Source organism: Monopterus albus, unplaced genomic scaffold (genome assembly GCF_001952655.1).
Source record: "Monopterus albus unplaced genomic scaffold, M_albus_1.0 scaffold84.1, whole genome shotgun sequence".
Classification (NCBI taxonomy): domain Eukaryota; kingdom Metazoa; phylum Chordata; class Actinopteri; order Synbranchiformes; family Synbranchidae; genus Monopterus; species Monopterus albus.
In genome coordinates this window covers 1,066,612-1,084,091 of record NW_018127964.1, presented here as the reverse complement: position 1 = coordinate 1,084,091, position 17,480 = coordinate 1,066,612, and the positions used below count along the sequence as shown (strand labels likewise).

Sequence of the window (17,480 nt, the reverse complement as noted above, 5' to 3'; positions counted from 1 at the left end):
GGTTTTAGAGTCATCACAGAGTCTGAAATTGGTTTGGCTGTCATCTATGCTTCCTGTGACAAGTACTGCAATCCATCCAATCTAATACCAGACTCGGGTGGGTGACTAGACAGAAGATTGCTTTCTTTATTATTTCAGCCTTTTTCTGTTATACCATTTTGTTCTCAGGTTAACATTTTCTTTGATTTGTTGCTGTCTTTGTTTGCATTTTAGAGTTTGTACCAAACTGGAAACCCAGAATCCCAAGTGCTTCTCTGTCACCGAGCATGGTGGTGGATGAGACTGTATTACCTGCACCATCTCAGAACATCACAGCTTATGCACCCAACACAGAGCCATCACAAGGGTACAGACTAGCCTTCTGTCATGCATCACACATCAGTCATGCCTAGACCATGCATTTTTCTGTTTATTCCCGAAACCCAGTTTGATGTGTGTATTTTTACTTTTTAAAATCAGGAAAGAGCCACATGAGGTAACTGGGGTTACAACAGTGGCAGAAACTCCAGAGAAGAAGCAAAAACCCCACGCCCATCAGCTCCGTGGAGTCAATATTCCAGCTCAGAAGACAGGCACTCAGTATACTGTGGATGATACACTGAGCTCATGGCACAATATTGTTGAGCAAACAGACTCACAGGGGAAGAAGCTTGAGTCCAAACTTCGAAGTGCTGGTAGGTGGATTCTGTTACCTTTGGACAGAGCCAGGCTAGTTGTTTCCTCCTGTTTCCAGTCTTTATACTAAGCTAAACTAATTGGCTGCAAGATTACTGGACAAATATGAGAATGTTTTCGATCTTCTCACCTACTTCTCAGCAAGAATGTTAAGCATATTTAGCAAAACGTGTAAATGTTTCTTGAATTCACTCTTGGCAAGAGCATCAGCTAAATCTCTGGAATGCTATAACAAATATTTTTCACAATTATTTCTTTTGCGATTTCAGGTGAAGGATGCATTGGCATCAAGTCCGAGCCATCAACTTCTAAGACCAATGGGGGCATGAAGTCGTTCCTACAGAAGCAGTCTTCTCAGAATCAGAAAATCTCTGCACAAGCTTCCCCACAGAAACAGTCAACTCTGACCAGTTTCTTTCAGCCAGTCAACAAGAAAAGGTAAATATGTGCTCTGTGAGCATTTAAAGGACAAGTACCAGTGTTTCAGCAGTGGTGATGCAATACACACATCAGTCAGTGTGTAGTTAAAATCAGACTCTTTACTCGATGACAATAGACATATGGACTGAGTGTAATACAAGATGTTTACTCCCTGCAACCCTTGACAGTATAAGCTGTTTGGAAAATAGATGAATGAATGTTTAATTTAATGGCTCATCCACTGTTGTAGTCACATTTCTAGTAAAAGCTAATAATTTTTCTCATCACAGTTAAATGTAGAAAAAGCAGTGATATTGCAGCACAAATTAGATGATGGCATGTGTTGAGGAAATCCTAAAGAATTATTTTGTTATAAGATGTTGTTTTTGACATTTACTGAACAAGATGCAAGTCTTAACATGGCGCTAACATACTTAAACAAAATACATCCACAACGTGCTTTGGTAGAAACTCTGTTGCACTGGCTGAAAGTCTCTGTTTCATCTTTTCATCAAGGCCTTTGGAGGATGAGTTCTTCACTGTGATGTCAGAGCCAAAGCGGCCTGTACTGGAATCCTACATCAGCAAGCAGGCACTTAACACCTCGGTCACATCTAAAGAAACATACTCACTCACAGACAAAGTCCCTGCAGCAACATCACAGACTACACTGGTATCAGAAGACAACTTGTTCACAGGACTGTCCAGCACTGCCCAGGAAAAACCGCAAAGTAGAAAGAGGAAGGAGATGGAAGCCGAGATAGAGATGGAGGAACTGGAGTCTATTATGTCTGAGGATATGGACTGTATCGATGAGCAGCTCTCAGGTAATCGAGGCCAGCAAGCAGGGCTAATAATGCAGAGTTCAGCTGAACAGAAACCAGGTTTAACTACACTAGAGGCTTCATCTTTAAGCAAGAGGCAACGGGTTCATCGAGAAGAAAATGGAAGCAATCAAAGGCCAAAGGATGGTCTGGAAAAAGACCAGAGACAGAAACCAGAACAGCATGTTGTCTCCATCAAGACAGAGCAGGTTCATCCTTCGCAGTACAGGAAAACTAATCAGGAGTCCAGTAAACTTCCACCAATGTCATCTGCCAGCACAAGTAAAAACATCCAGCCTTTTGAGGATGACGAGGCATCATACATTGAGGTGAGGAAAGAGGGTTTGACATCCGTTTGTTGGTGCTCTTTTGTCTGTCTTGTCATCTGACGATAGGAAATTAAAACTTTGCATAGACAGTTGCTTCACTTTGCATATGCAATGATGTTCAGTACCACTCTTTGTTACCCTCTGTTCCTGTAGGATTCAGAACTACTCAAAGCAGATACTTTCCAGTCTAAGGAAGAGACAAAGACCCCTCTGAAGCCTGTTATGATCAAACAGAAGGCACAAGTAAGTTTGTATGCTTACCCATCTGGCGTCCCCATGTATATGTCTGCGCGTTGCGTGTGCAATGTTCAAGTCCATCCTTTGACTTTTGTCGCAAGTATCTCCTTCTCTGCACCTGTTTCCTTTTCGCCTCTCAACAGCAAAGTTCTCAGATAAATTAATAAAATTGCCAAAAAAATGTAAAAAGAAAAAAGAGAGAGATCAGTCTAACTACATAAAGAATGATGGTGGCTGGAGCGGGCCATGAGATTCAGATGAAGCCACCTAAACAAGCCTAAGCAGATACAATGTAGATATAAGGCCAGGCCATGCCGCTGAGCATCTGTGGTGTGCTTGGATAAGTGTAGGATATAAAGGCAGCTTAAAGCTATATTTGTTTGGGGCTTGAGAATTATGTTGCTTGATATGGGGCTCAGTAGGACCTCATTGTAGGTTAAAACACGAGATAGCGGTAATACTGGGCTTCCATAGTCACATTTTAATATATGTGGGTGACTGAAAACCCAACTGATGGGTTGCTGGGCTGATATTAGTTATTAGCATAAATATTTCATATTGGCATATACTGTACACTCAGTTTGTCACTGCTGTTTACTCACTTTAGTAATGTTTTCTTTGATAGTCTACAACATAATGCAAGTAAGAATATTAACTGTCTATCTGACAAAAGTTGAATTCCTGATGTGCTGTTTTGCAGGACTCAAAGATTGAGGAAGACCTTCCTAAAAAGCTAGTTTTGGTGGAGTTCAGATCTCTTACTGTGACTGCACCTCCCAAAACCAAACCAATGAGGATGCAGGACAATGGCTATTCAAAGAACTTCAAGTGTTTCCACAAGGTCAGGCAACAATGCAAGATGCACAATAGAAACACCCAATAATGCCTGGTTAATACTACACAATTTGTTTGTCTGATGTCAGAGTACACGATTGTAGAGTCATAAATTCTTGGACAAGGGATATGACAGACTACACGTTGGTACCCGGCAGATCACAGCCTGACGTCGTTCATGACTTGCAGGTGCCAGGGGCTGGAAGAGGAGTGTGTGTGCGATACTGGCTGCTTGTGTTCGGAAAAGCATAAAAAAAAAAGGGCGGGCAGGGGCCAACTGTGGACCTGTGTGTGGGTTGCACGAGGAGGGCAGCGGCTTGTGTTTTCTCTCCTTCATGGAGAACTTGAAGTAGCAGTTAAAAATAAATGTGTTAAGCCAGTAGTAAAACCAAGAACTAGCTAGTTAGCCCTGATAGGGTAGCTACTTCACAAGGCTGACTGTATCACTGTGATATTTAATGAATGAATGTTCAGTCCAGTATGCCAAAAATGTTGTGAACACTGGAGCCATCTGTGTTCCTGTTAGCCAGCGTCAGCCCACCTCCTTGTAGATGTTGAAAATAATTCTGACATGCTAGACTTTGTGTCAGGATGTCGTGAGGCATCCCAGACTCATCATCGGTTGTCGTTTACTATGACACACTATCGATCAATTGTTGTGTCAGATGCCGTCTGTTATTGGGTTTAAATCATGTAGTCTGAACCAGGCATAAAGCATCACTTGAAATTTTGAAATTGGGATTAAAACCTCTCTGCAGTCTCCACAGTGTTGTATGTAGTTGAAATGCTTGTATGTACTTCCATGTACTCTATGCAGATGTAGTCTAAATATTTGTTGTCCACTAATTACACAATTCATACTGTACATCACTTTATGAAGGAAAAAAGCCCTCATCAAAACCAATTCCACAATCAGTGATAATTGCAAGTAAAATCGTAAAGATTTGATGTTTTTCTGCCACACAATACCTGTGTATGAGGGATTGTTCCCCTTTTAAATTGACCTCTTTTCCTCTCATTGAACACCACTAAGTGCAGAGGACACCTGAAGTGAATCATTTTCCTCAGATGTCCAAATCTTTTTGTAAGAGAAGCTCATGCGTGCCCTGAGGAGAAACGCATCCACTGTTCAAAATCAACTGTCAACCTCATCACAAAGCCCCAACAAGAAATCTCAACAAAGTTTACCCTTTCTTTTTAATTTTAAATGTGAATTTCCTTGTGTGTATGTGACAGAGCCGAGTGCCCGGTGCCGAGGGCTTACTCCCCATCATTGGAGGGTCTGATCTGCTGGTTCACAACAGGGGCAAGAACTCTAATCTGGATGAATGGCTGAAAGATGCTGCTGAGGTACTTATAAAACTCTCTGTCTCTCTTAACTGTCTGTGCTCTCTCTCATCTGTCTGAGCTCTCCATTCATAATTTGAGCCTGCGTTTGTTTCAGGAGGAGCATCAGAGCCGACAGGAAGAGACAATAGGAGATGACCTCTTCAGGTGAGAAACTCTCTCATTTTCTGTTTGAAGGGGAAAGTCTTGACAGATTCCTAAAAACCCACACCACATGTCAACACCTTGTTCAAGTGCATAGGTTAATTTATGGTTCCCCAAACCATTTTTGTCTTGAATTTGTCATCAAGCGATGTTCACAGTAGATATTTACAAATTAAACCATGACTCAATCTTTCTTATATTATACTGGTCTTATTTGTCAACAGCAGTGACTTCAGATCTTAATGCTACTTAATGTTACTTTAGTTACCGTCATGTTTGTAGCCTGTGTCCTGATGTGGCATTCCTCCATCAAAAGAAAGAATGCTAGGCATCACTTGCCAGTATACTATAGGGAGGGTAACTGGTCAGAACTAACTCGCCTGTATCCATCTGGCCAGATCCAAAATCAACCCAAACCTGACTTGCATAAATGGTAAATGGACTTGCATTTATATAGGCGTATAATTTGCTATGAATTTTGTTCTGAATAATACAAAACAATACAGTACATTTAAAGACTGTCATCGTTATCCCTTCGCTTTAGTGTAGTGTTTGTATGTTACTTTGTTCCTCTTTTTGTGTTTTTTTGCTAGGCTAGATAGTGAATAAATGATAATGAATGTATTCAAGTTTCTAATGGACATTGAAATTTGTGTAATAAAACCTTTAATTTGCACTTGTCTGGTCCCTCACTCAGTGTATGTGATTGTCAGAATAACAATTCAGCCTCAATCATTATAATCAGGTGCAGACAGTATAATTACCAGAGAATTATGGATACAGGCCCTTTGTAGCTTCAGTTTGTCCAGTCAGGACATCATAGTTCTTTGGTCACAGCAGTTACCAAGGTAACAGGTGACGTAAACTGCTGCTGCTGTGCTTTGACTAAGCAGAAAAGAAACAGCCTGAGAACGATGGTGTGTGTCAAGGCTGAGCTGTTTGATCATGGAGTCATGCTCAGTCAGTCATGCGTAGCTGGAACATACTCTGCTGCTAAGAAAACAATCCAGTATTTTTTGGCAGGTCTAAATGAAGTTTCCAGAAGTGGTTTATAGGAAGCTTGTTTGCTTTAAGCTGTGCAAACACTGTCCGTGTTTTACAGCACTTAATTCGGGCTGTTTTTATTGTTTGTTCAGAAATGCTTCTTAGGACATTGAGGAATGATCCATGAGGAATGTTAAAAGCCCATCGTGACATGAACACGCCAATGAGATAAACTCTATTGTGTGTGTGTGTCTGTCTGTCTTTAGGTACAACCCCACCAAACTGACCAAGAGAAGATGAAATGAAATCCTGAAGTCCTCCAATGGGAATTCATTTCAGAGGCCAGGATGTATGTTCATAGTACTCCAAAAATAACTTCATAGCTGATGTTCATTGGAGTTAATTGTTCAAAACTACAGCTAAAATAATCTGAAATGTTTGCCAGTGTTTACTGTTCTATCTATAAATGCCTTTTTAGTTTATTAAACCACTGACAGAAAGTAATGTATCAGAACAGCCTTCAGACATTGAAGAGATTTTTCTCAAAATTTTTATTTGTCAATAATAAAAAATATGGCATACAAAACATTAAAAACTCTTCAGTCATACAAGACGGCATTAAAACTCTACATGCTGAAAGCAGTTATTCCTACGTTTAGAAGTTAAGAACAAAAGTGTTCCCTGGTTTTAGCAGAATTAGAACGTTGAGAGGGATTCAAGTGTTAGCACTTCTTAAATTATCTCTGATGAGCCAACCCTTCAGGCACTTTTTACACATCTGAACTGCTCAGAGTAGTTGTCATGCCAAAACTCTTTTGGCCTTTCTGTGCACATAGTTGAAACCCACCCATGCCTTCGTATTCACAGCATGTACAAGTTGAGTTAACTCAGAATTAAACATGGATTGTGCAGCAACAGAAGACTGTACCTTTCATGAACAGCAGAAGGAGACTAGCCTCATAACAAGTTTTTTTTTTCTTTTCTATAATGCAGTGGAATTACGTTACTTATTACATGACCAAGTTGCTTTCTAAAATCCAAGTATGTGAATGGACACAAACCTGTCAATGCTTTAAGCAAGTAGATTGCTCTTGGAGTTGACAGCAGTGGGCAGGTGCATCCTGCCTGGATGTAAATGTCATTTTTTTCTCATTTCTTGAAGTAAATAATAAAAAAAAGATATTTCTCTCCATTCTGAGTCACCCTGTGCACTCTGCTCACAGCCTTGTTCATGCCTGCTTATATCAAAACGGTATGCAGAGATGAATAGGGGAAAGCATTGACAAATAATCTAGCAAAATTTCAATATTTTAACACAAGTAACAACATTTTCACTAGTTAACAGTTATCTGATTACCAAAACCTTAAGCTACTTTGTTAGTAGAAAAAAAAATTGTGATTATGTAACATTGTATGAGGGAGCAAAGGAAGTATTTCCCTCCACAAGGATCAAAGTGTTATATCACAATAAGCCTCGAGCTGTGCATGAGCAGCATACAAACAAATTATTCATATGACAGCATACTGTTGAGAGACTTTCAATGAATGGAAGGAGGCAAATATAGCAGAAATAGAAAACAAATTGTTACTGTCACTGTTCATAATCTCTGTGGCTGTTTACTGTAAAGTTGTATTAAAAATTGTGGCATTTTATAGATGCACATATGTAGAGTTGGGCAACATGAAAAATAGCTCTGCATTCAGCACGACTGGGATATTCACTTGAACTTTGCCTAGGTGGTGTATGTGTTAGAGAAATGTAATTGCTTTGTGGTATTAAGGAAGCAGTTGTGTATCATGAGTCACAGTATTTAGGAAAAACAAACACTACAGTGACAGATGATCAGTGATAAATACTGTTCTGCACAACGGCCTTATGAATAGTTTCAAGATGGGCTTTAGATGTTAGGCTTCAGAGGGAGAGAGCCAAGATATGATAAAAAATTTTGTGATTACCAAAATACAAAGTGGATGCAAAGATATAGTTTTCTAAAAGTATAAAAATAAATTGGATGGTATGATTGTAACCATGGGTGTTCTGCCAGTGTGTAGTTTTTTTTTTGTTTTGTTTTGTGTTTAATAAAACCTCTCGTGGCTGGTTGCCTATATTGGTTTAGAAAGAGATGAACTGACTTTGAGTCTGTCTGAAATGACTAAGTGTAATTTTGGCATGAAGATTAATTATGAAGGCAATTTTGTTTTACCTTTTCTCTATATTCTAGTTATGATAATTGTCAGTTGTCTTCAAAAAAGGCTGAACTTAAAGGACCATTCTGGTGTGTCGTGTTTTATACAGTTTTCTACACATTATGTTGCTAAAGAACATTCTGGTGCAAATTATAATTGCACCAATTTATTTGGTTAATTTCTGTAAGAAGTTTCCATGTATCAGCATTGAAATTTGTTGTCAAGTGGAAAAAATTTACAATTTTTCTAGAAAATCAAATCCAGAAGATTTGTATCGCCATTTGGCAGTCTCTTGCGCTATAACGTGTGCTCTTGTTCTGAATGTAAATATAAACAAACCAAAACCTGCCAATTCAAAACCTATACCAAGAAATCTTTCAACCTTTGCAAACAAATAGAAGAAGAAAAATGTAAAACACCAGAATGACCCTTTAATAACCGTGGCTTTTTCCCACAACATGTCATGTTCACATTAAAATTAGTGGCGGGTGCCCAAGAATAGATTCAGATTCACAAGTGATAACATTTGTATAGAAAGCCTTTCATTAGCGGGAACAGGTAAGATTTATATGACTTTTCTAACTGTTGGATAAAACGACCTACAAATCATCTTAAGTTGAGGAAAAAAGGCAAAAATGGTAGGCTCAGAATATTAAGGAACATTTAAGTTTGCTCAGACATGAATTTGTTAGGTTCTGTTGTGCATTTCCTAGTGTAAACAGTAGGTAGGTATATCCTGCATGGAGAACTAGGGCAGTCGTCACTTTAGTATTCCCTCTACTAAAGTTAGGAAAAATGACTTCAAATGTGATGCAACAGCAAATTAAGTGTTATTAGTAAATGGACTGAAAGACACGCCTTGAACAAATAAATAAGCTTGATGAAAATAAAGCCCCTTTTCCACTGCCTAGTACTGGCTCAACTCGACTCTATTCTACTCAAATCTGCTTGCTTTTGGTACAAGGTGCTTTGTTTTCTACTGCAGATAGTCCCCCTGCAGTGTAGCTGGTTGTCACAGTGATGCCAAAACTTCCATGAAGTTACTGGCCCATGGTGGTAGGGCAGACTCAAAACTCATAATTTTTCATCCTAGGACTGTTATTATGCCATTTTCTCAAGTTTTGATAGTTTTCCAGGTCAGATAATATCCACCTAGTTTTTAAATATATGGTCAATTTATCCAAGTAATTCCAATTACAAATTTGCTCTGACATTTTTGGAGATGTAATGACCTGCTAACATGCCAGCTAACTCTATTTAGCAAGCATAGCTATAGCCATTGTGCTCATATCATCACATTCAGTAACCTAGGGACTATGTGATAAGATGTATGATGTAGTGGTTCACATAATATAATGGTTATGTTATGTAGTAACAGAGGCTCCAGACCTCTGTCACCATAAATTTTACACTTTATAACACTCAGAAGAGAGAAGTGGCAGCTACTATTATGAATGAACGAAGAACGAGCAATGGTGTCATCACATGTAAACATCATGTTCATCGGTGACAAGAAGGCCACGTAGTAATGGTGAATTTCTCTGACCAATCAGTAGTCTGCAGTGTTTACATGTCACTGTTTGGTATCAACTCAGCTCACCCGGAACCTCAATGAAGGCGATACCAAAAATAGTACCAGGTACCATCCCCAGCATATGACTAATGGAAACTAACCTGGATCTCTGGGAACTTCTTATGAAGTCAGACAAGACTCTCACAAGTTCTTTTGTTTCTTTGGAAACGAATTAGTGTACATCCATTGTCTTTTTGGTCTCAAAGTTGTAAAAATGCCTAATCTTTGATGAGAAACCTTCACTTTTTACATCTGTTGGTAAAAGCGCGTACATCTTTGCCCTATGACCGATGTGTACTGCACATGTTTTCAAATGAAGTTATTTCCTCCATTGCTGATGAGCTTTCCTTTCTTCTTGAGTCTCGTCAGCAAGCAGGAGGTGATGGCTAAAGCACCGCCTTTCAGAAAGCGAATAAAGTTGTCTCCCACTAGTGGGCCCATGGCAAACAGACCTGGCTCCTTGGTACACTCAAAAGTGTAGGGGTGGATGTCAATGGGATTCTGCTTGCAGGAGATGGGTTTTGATGGATCCTGACCCAGGTACTGGCCCTGCCCCTTCAAGAAAAACAGATTTGGGTTGGTCCCAATCAGCACCAGGGCCATGGAGATCTTGATTGCCTTGAGGGAGTTGTTCCCCTGCAGCAGACAGTTCATGTCAGGCTTGAGTGACACCACGCAGTGTTCTGGGAAACTGGTGTAGTCAAAAAACAAGCTGTCACTGGTGTTACCAGCCATGTTACCGGTGGCAAGCTGGGGTTTTGGACACATCTTGGCACATACTGAAGAGGCAATACTCACTGCCTGGGGTCTGTTTAGAGCACAGGAAGGAGTCACGTTTTTGTAGGTCTGAGAACACATCATGTTGTAAACTTTGTGGTACTCGGGGTACAGGGTCTTGGGCAGCTGCTTAAAAATGAGATCTGGGTCATCTACACTCTTACGAAAGACGTGTAGCACTTTGATGTTGCTGTTGCAAGCACATAGAACTGCATCTGCAGCACTTAAACCAGCACCTATAATTAAAACTGGATCAGAGTTAATATCTAGCTTTCTCCGGCTTACAGCCAGACCCAGATCTGAGACACTGTGGAATACAAATGGTAAGTCCTCCCCCTCTACACCTAAACGAATCGGCGAATCAGATGCACCTGTGGCCAGAACTACATTCTCAGCAAACAGAGAGAAGGGGACATGAGTGTCGTTCTGCACCTGCTGGTAACCCCTTACTTCCCAGAGAGCCCCCCCTACTCCACTGTTAATGCACTCAACTCCATTTCCCTCAAAGCCTTCGTTCCCACCCTCTCCCACCCCTACATCTCCTTGATCAGTGTGCCCGTTCTCCAGACCTTGTCCCTCGTGCCCCCGGCAGAGTTTCTGGACCGAGGTCACATAGGTGTTGTCAATAAAATTCTTTTGGAGGCCCTTTAACTTCACATAGTTAAGGTAATAAGATGAGATCTCCTCTGGGGTGGCTCTGTCACTGGATACATCCCTAGAGAGAGTAGAGAGTTGATGAGGAAGGATATAGCACAGAATTAAATAGAAGCTTGAGTCATATCTTTACTGTCATCTTTCTCCTCTCTCTTTACCTGCATTTCCTATTTGTCAAATCTTTGTAGTTGACCCCGGGAAGCTCCATCCAGATGCCAAGACTAATAGTTAGCATGGAGCCTTCCATTGCCTGAGGAGGAGGAAAAGCAGTAGAAAGAAAGAAAGAAAATGCAATGTCAAGGACAATAAGAAGCCAACTGATAGAAAATATGAATAGTTACAAGGTTGTGAAGGACTAAACTTTGTGGCTTACATGCCAAGCACCTCCAGGTGTTGCCTTCCCCAGCACCAGATGTGGGATGTGTTGCTGCTTGTCCTTCCTCCACTGAAGGACTGGAGGAAATTCGTAGCCAAAGTCAGCATTGGGATGCAAGAGTGTGTCAAAAAGCAGAGCCACTGGGTTTCTTGATCTCCCCTCAAGACCTTCACTCAAATATTCCAGATCCTGCAGAAAAAAGTCTCTGTGATACACTTGCACATGTCCACTGTGTGGTCATGTGGACATATGCAAGGAATTCATACAGGGTAGGTGTGTTTACCTGTTCAGTGATGGGTAGGTGCTTGGTCTCCTGTAGTTTCCTGTATAGTACCGGGTTTGGGTGGTCAGTTGACAAATCAAGATAGGGCTTATATCCACTCAACAGGTAGGACAGGCAGATACCTGATGGCCCGTTGCCTAAAAACAGATCAAGTTTTGGGAAATTATGGATTAGCATCACAAAGGGGCACATGATATGAGATTCAAATTAGAGTAAGGAAGACTTTAAAATGTGGATTTAGGGATTACTAATAATGTAAAACCATTAAACAACAAGAGTTTAACTGCAGAAGGGTGACCTATGATAACCACAGGGAGGGTAGATGGGCGCTCTTGTGGTAGAGTGGTCTCTTCCAGGAGAGGCATGTCTGCAGCCTGGGCCAGAGCTGGCACTGAGGAGGAACAGAGTGATAGAAATATAAAGAAAGTTCTAGACATTTTTGTAGCTGTTTGATATTCAGCTAAAAGCAGAGCCTAATCTGTGCTTTGTCCTTGAACTGCTTCCGTATTTTGGGGGCATATTATTTGAACAGGTTCAAACTGGTGTGTTATATTTGTGTCTGCCAATGTTACTGTCCCATATTAGCTTAGATCCTGTCTCCATCCAACATCATCAACTGACTCATGGGAAATTGATGCTTTTTCCATACCCTCATGCGCACACGGACACAGATGAGGGGTGCGCACATGCTAGTATTTGTACTTTAAATTGAGGGTCTGCCTTCTGTCTGCCAACAGAGTCCAAGCACTGTGGCACATGCACAGTTTGGGCTCTTGCTATGCGGAACGTCCCTGTGGACACAAACTTTAGGCCTGAACACGGATGTCCACACAGAGACCACATAGACTGTTGCAGACTTGGGAAGATAACAAAAAATTCCATCACTCAATCTTAGCGGACATGTGGCTGCGCAAAGCATGAACTGCCTCTTATAAAAACACACACACTTTATCCATCCTGTTATTGTGCTTTCATGCATTGCCATGGCCCTGTCTGTCTGGGGCTTCACACACATGGAAACACCCCACCACAACATGCCCCCAGCTTTTTTCTTTACCAGCCTGCCAGCGTCCACATACCCCCTGTCCTGTCAAGCCAGGCCCACAGCGAGGCTATCCTCTGTTAACCCCAGTTCTGCCTCCCAAACAAAAGAAGGCTCTAATCTGATTTATACAGGCTGGGGTCTGTTGTGAAGCATTGCTGGTGAACTTGTGTAGTGTGTGTTATGTGACAGCAGTATTGTTTTCCCACTGGGCAGCAAATCCCCCCTGATCACTCCTCTGAGTGCGCCTTAATTCCATTGGGCCTGTTTATGTCTTTACTGCCCCCTTTTAACAACATGAGAATGGGTTCCTGGCACGCTAACAGACCAAATCATCAGGGCTCCTCCTCCTTTCATACCTTCTACTCTCAGACATTCCTGCCGAAAGATTAGCAGCTGCCCACCTGCCCCACTTTCGTGTTAACCAAACCCTGCTCACGGCACTACTTCTTACATCCAAAAATTGTGGCTCACTTCCTTTAAAACTCCCATGTCTCTTTGCTGCCAATATGTAGTCTGGCTCATTTCACTGAAACCCCTCACTCCCTCCCTTCCTCCCCCTGTCTGACCTGTGTCTGTAAGCCACCCAGTTGTCTTTGGTCATCAGCCAGTTTACCCTTTTCAGTGAAAGCACTGGGATTCCACTCACTGCCTGACCTGTTTGGAGAATATCATGCCCCCATTTGGCAGGTTGATGCTGGTAATTTCCATACCAGTGCTCAATTTGACAAACCCCCAAGTGTTTACACTGCTACAAGTTGCTTTTGATAGAACTTTCACTCCCTTGAATCACTGTAACCCCAAATGAGTCTCTTACTCTAAGTGGATTTCAAAAGGACAACCCCCCACCCCCGTACACTTTTGTCCACCAGTAACGTAAAGAACAGGTTAAAATAACAGTCTCTCCCCATAGGGTAGCTAATAATAATAATCACCTTTATTTGGCCAAGTATGTTACACACAAGGACTTTGTTTCCGGTACAGAACCAAGGCAGCCATCTGCCATGGCTCTAACCATCGGGGGCAACTGGGGGGATCAGTGTGTTGCCCAAGGACAGTTGAGTGCAGGCACCGTGATTCAAGCCACCAACCCTCTGGTAGGGAGACGACTGCTCTACCCACTGAACCACAGTTGCCCCGCAGTTGTTCCAGCCATTACTTCATATAATGCACAAATATAAGCCATTGTAAGTAGTTTACTTAGTGTTTTTTATCAGTTTATTTTTAGTTCATTATTGGTATTTAGTATTTTTTTGTCTGATGAAGACTTTGCACATTTATTTTATTCCTTTGCATAAGTTTGATTTTTTGTGCAGTGTCATCTATAGCTACGAGTATAATGTAAGACAGTAATACATTGATATGTGCTGAGCTATATTAGATCAGATGTCTGCTGAGTTTTATGTGAATGTGATTATATGCATGTGCCTCCTGTAAACCAATTTTCCTTGAGGATAATAAAGTTAAATAAGTAAATTCAATCCTCTGAACAAGCTAACTTAGTAGGATTACTATAAAGTACATTAGTGACTATTATTGCATCAAGTACCTTTGGCAGAGGACTGTATATACTACATGATGCAACAACAGTGCATGTGCTGCTGTTGCATCATGTACACTTGTTTTACAGTACAGTGTTACATTTTTGACAACATGAGGCACATGCAAGTTTATGTAATGAGCATTAGTAAGTGCTTTTTACTGAATTTTGACATTTAATAAAATTGTATTCAATAGAGTAAAAACAAGGAGCAAGTCATTCAAACTGCTTTACCCAAGAGTATTAAAGTCAGGAAAACTTTGAGAATAAAATACAATATATGCATAGATAAAGTGGTATTAATAGAAATGCACAAATCCAACATGTTAGTTGACGTAATATTTGGGTTACTGTACTTAATATGCCATTTTAGGACAGAGTATACTTTTCTAGAACATGGTCTGCTGAGTTTTGTGAACCCCCCCCCATGTTTGTCTTTTATGCCTACATTGTGATCATCAAAAACAGTTACCCCATGTGCAATTCATTTGGAATAAATGCTTGAAACACCTGCGTTTCAAGCTGGATATTCTATTTGTTTTTGAGTTAGTGCGTGTTTGAAAGATCCATTTGGTTTTTCTCAGGCCTCATCTCTGTAACTTGTTATAATTTGTACTGAGCAGCCCGCAGATCGGTCCCAAAATTAGGTTAACTTCAAATCAGAATTAGCGGTGAGATGGTGCTGCAACACAGGCTATAAACTGAATGATGTAGCACTTTGTTACCCCCCTAATAGGTTACGCATCATCCTCATGGACACACAGACTCAAACCTCCCACTCCCGACTTCGGGCAGCGGTCCTTACATCCTGCGTCCAATAAGACACAAGGAGCACATGCGACGCGCCTGCTGTGTCACCATCACTGCATAATTTAGGTCAAACACACACTCATGGACATCCGCAACACTCGACCAACAACAGACTCTCTTACCACGCTGTGAATTATCTCTCTGTATCCCAGTTGCGTCCTGTTATCACGAACCACGGCTGCGTTTCTAACTATATAAATAGGCAGACACTGGTGGGAGGACCCATCCAGCTGTCCGGGGTCTTGCATGAGATAATAGCTTATAGCCGCCGTCCCTCTCCTCATCACACACGCTTACCTCCGTGCAGTTAAATTACTCAGGTCTGGGCCGCCTGTAATGTCGTCTGAGAGGTAGTTCTTCTCTGTGTCTTGATGGCAGAGTGTGTGTGTGAAAATGAGGGAGAAACCGGGTCCTGCGTTTGCTTTTGTCGTCACACGCGCATCTCACTATGCACCAGCAGGACCGAGCGCGTTCACGTGAGAAGAGAGAGGTGGACGATCGGTGCATCTCTCAGCATCCTCACAGCGCCGCCGACTCTGCTGTTCACCGAGTGGGCTTAAAGCGGACGCTCCTAACTCTAAGAAATGCATTGCCCAAATCCTATGCCTATTACATCCACGTGTTGAGATGGGCTACCTAGATATTTATTAGGCTGCACCTCACAGTTTGAAAGGGTTGGACAGAACAAACCAGAACCAGACCAACGCGGATTTTGGTCAGACAGCTGTGATACTGTAAAATACATCTCCACAGGAGAAGTTAGCAAATAATAAACACTTAAATGTCCTTATAGCTGCCTACAAATATAGTCTCTTATAAACCATTAAATGCTGCTTATTAGGCAGACTTAAAGTGTTACAATCTAATGTGGACAAAATAATAAAAATAAATTTGTTTTAAATGGAGGGTTAAACAGTGGTGCAGTTCATGAGGAGGCATAAATCCCAAATTGTAGTTTTTGGGGCTCAGGTTGTGTGTTTTGCACATTGATCATTTCAGACTGTGGCCATGAAACCCGTTCTGATTGCTCTTTTGTTGACAAACTACATAGTCTAAATGACTATCAACATACAGAGAGATGACAAATTAATGAAAATGATGTGAAGCATATGCTATGACCTTCACAGTCATCAGATCTTAGTTCAGGTGGACACCTACGGGAGATTTTTGGACCGACGTGTCAGACAGCATCTCCACCACCATCATCAAAGCATTAAATGAGGGAATATCTTTTGGAAGAATGGTGTTCATCCCTCAAGTAGAGTTCAGAGAGTTGTAGAGCCAGTGTCAAGGAGCACTGAAGCTGTTCTGGTGTATGTGCTGGCCCAACACCTTACTGAGATACCTTATGTTGTTTTTTCCTTTTGTTTGTCACCTACCTGTGTTTTTGGCATTTCATTTCAGATTTCTATTACTTTAATATCCACAGATAAATAATGCATATGCAGATATATCTGTTATCTAATATTATCAGCTAATCTTATAATATCAGCTCTGATTTATCAGTCAGGCACTGTAAAACAAATGATATACTGATAATTTTGCTGCCTTCAAGAGCCGTTTAGTAGTGGGACTAAAATGTAAATGTTGTCGTGCACTTGGTACAAGAGGATTTTCACTATAGTGTTCAAATGGGTAAGGGTTAATCCTCTAGGGAGCATAAATGTAAACTTCACTGTAGTTTGCGCTTAAGATTTTAATATTTGTTTGTCACCTATTGTTTTGCAAACCTGGCCATTACATTTGTGAGATGCATCATCTTTTCATGTAGCTACCATGTGACTTTATGACACTAGCTGACAGGTGATTCCATCCCCAACTCTACTGTCTGTGGACCAAAACTACAAGCATTACACAGCATGCAGAAAGTGTTGTTTTAATGCTTAATAAATTCACTTTAAAATGTTTGTCAAACTTTAGAACATGCTGACTGTGCAGAACATAATATGGCTTTGTCAATATAAACCACACAATCTTTTTCAGTGTTGTGTCATACACTGAGCTGCTGCATCAGCCAGGTGAGGATGAGGCAAAGGACTGACTGAAATGACCAATGTTCAGATTCAGAGGTGAGTAGGAAATATAAAAATCTGACAAAAAAAATTGAACTGTCTATAAAAGAAATACTATTTTACTCAGCTTGCGTTTTAAGCATGTGTAGCCCTATAGGAAAGCACCTTAAACTTGCATCCAGTCTCTCTCAGGCACAATTGTTATGTTATTTTTGTTGGTGCTGTGTTTGAATAGGCCATCTGTCCTCTGTCTTACATTGTTTTCACTACAGTGAGACAAAAGACAACTTCCTGCACTATGACAATAAGGTTCCTAACTAATTACTGCTTACTAATTCATAACTAATTGCTGGAAATCTCACATCAAAAATATACAAAACAAAATGGCCAAAAGTATTTCTATACTGGCAAGGGTTAAACATATTCTGGATT

At 40.9% G+C, this 17,480-nt stretch overlaps 2 protein-coding genes across 5 annotated transcripts in view; one reads left to right on the top strand and one right to left on the bottom strand.

Annotated features, from left to right (window-relative positions):
* nbn (nibrin) overlaps positions 1-7,821 on the top strand; it is a 14,169-nt gene extending 6,348 nt beyond the window's left edge. The window contains exons 8-17 of the mRNA XM_020607201.1: positions 1-97; positions 214-346; positions 460-674; positions 945-1,113; positions 1,612-2,248; positions 2,402-2,491; positions 3,186-3,326; positions 4,556-4,669; positions 4,764-4,813; positions 6,061-7,821. The exon at positions 1-97 is cut by the window's left edge and continues 3 nt beyond it. Of these exons, the coding sequence (XP_020462857.1) occupies positions 1-97; positions 214-346; positions 460-674; positions 945-1,113; positions 1,612-2,248; positions 2,402-2,491; positions 3,186-3,326; positions 4,556-4,669; positions 4,764-4,813; positions 6,061-6,094 (1,680 nt within the window). The 3' untranslated portion in view covers positions 6,095-7,821. The remainder of the gene's footprint in view (positions 98-213; positions 347-459; positions 675-944; positions 1,114-1,611; positions 2,249-2,401; positions 2,492-3,185; positions 3,327-4,555; positions 4,670-4,763; positions 4,814-6,060) is intronic.
* Positions 7,822-7,912: 91 nt separating this feature from the next.
* On the bottom strand, positions 7,913-15,654 carry osgin2 (oxidative stress induced growth inhibitor family member 2). 4 transcript variants are annotated; one of them, XM_020607199.1, is made up of 6 exons: positions 15,159-15,654; positions 11,943-12,035; positions 11,645-11,781; positions 11,359-11,550; positions 11,144-11,235; positions 7,913-11,046 (listed from the first exon to the last, which is right to left on the bottom strand). In XM_020607199.1, the coding sequence occupies exons 2-6, from the start codon at positions 12,007-12,009 to the stop codon at positions 9,864-9,866; spliced, it is 1,671 nt and encodes a 556-aa protein (XP_020462855.1). In that variant the 5' UTR covers positions 12,010-12,035; positions 15,159-15,654; the 3' UTR covers positions 7,913-9,863. The 4 variants fall into 4 exon arrangements, with proteins under 4 accessions (XP_020462855.1, XP_020462854.1, XP_020462853.1 ...); XM_020607198.1 differs by having other exon boundaries at positions 15,334-15,654; XM_020607200.1 differs by lacking the exon at positions 15,159-15,654 and having other exon boundaries at positions 9,961-10,190; positions 10,295-11,046; positions 11,943-14,365.
* Between the last annotated feature and the right edge of the window lie 1,826 nt (positions 15,655-17,480).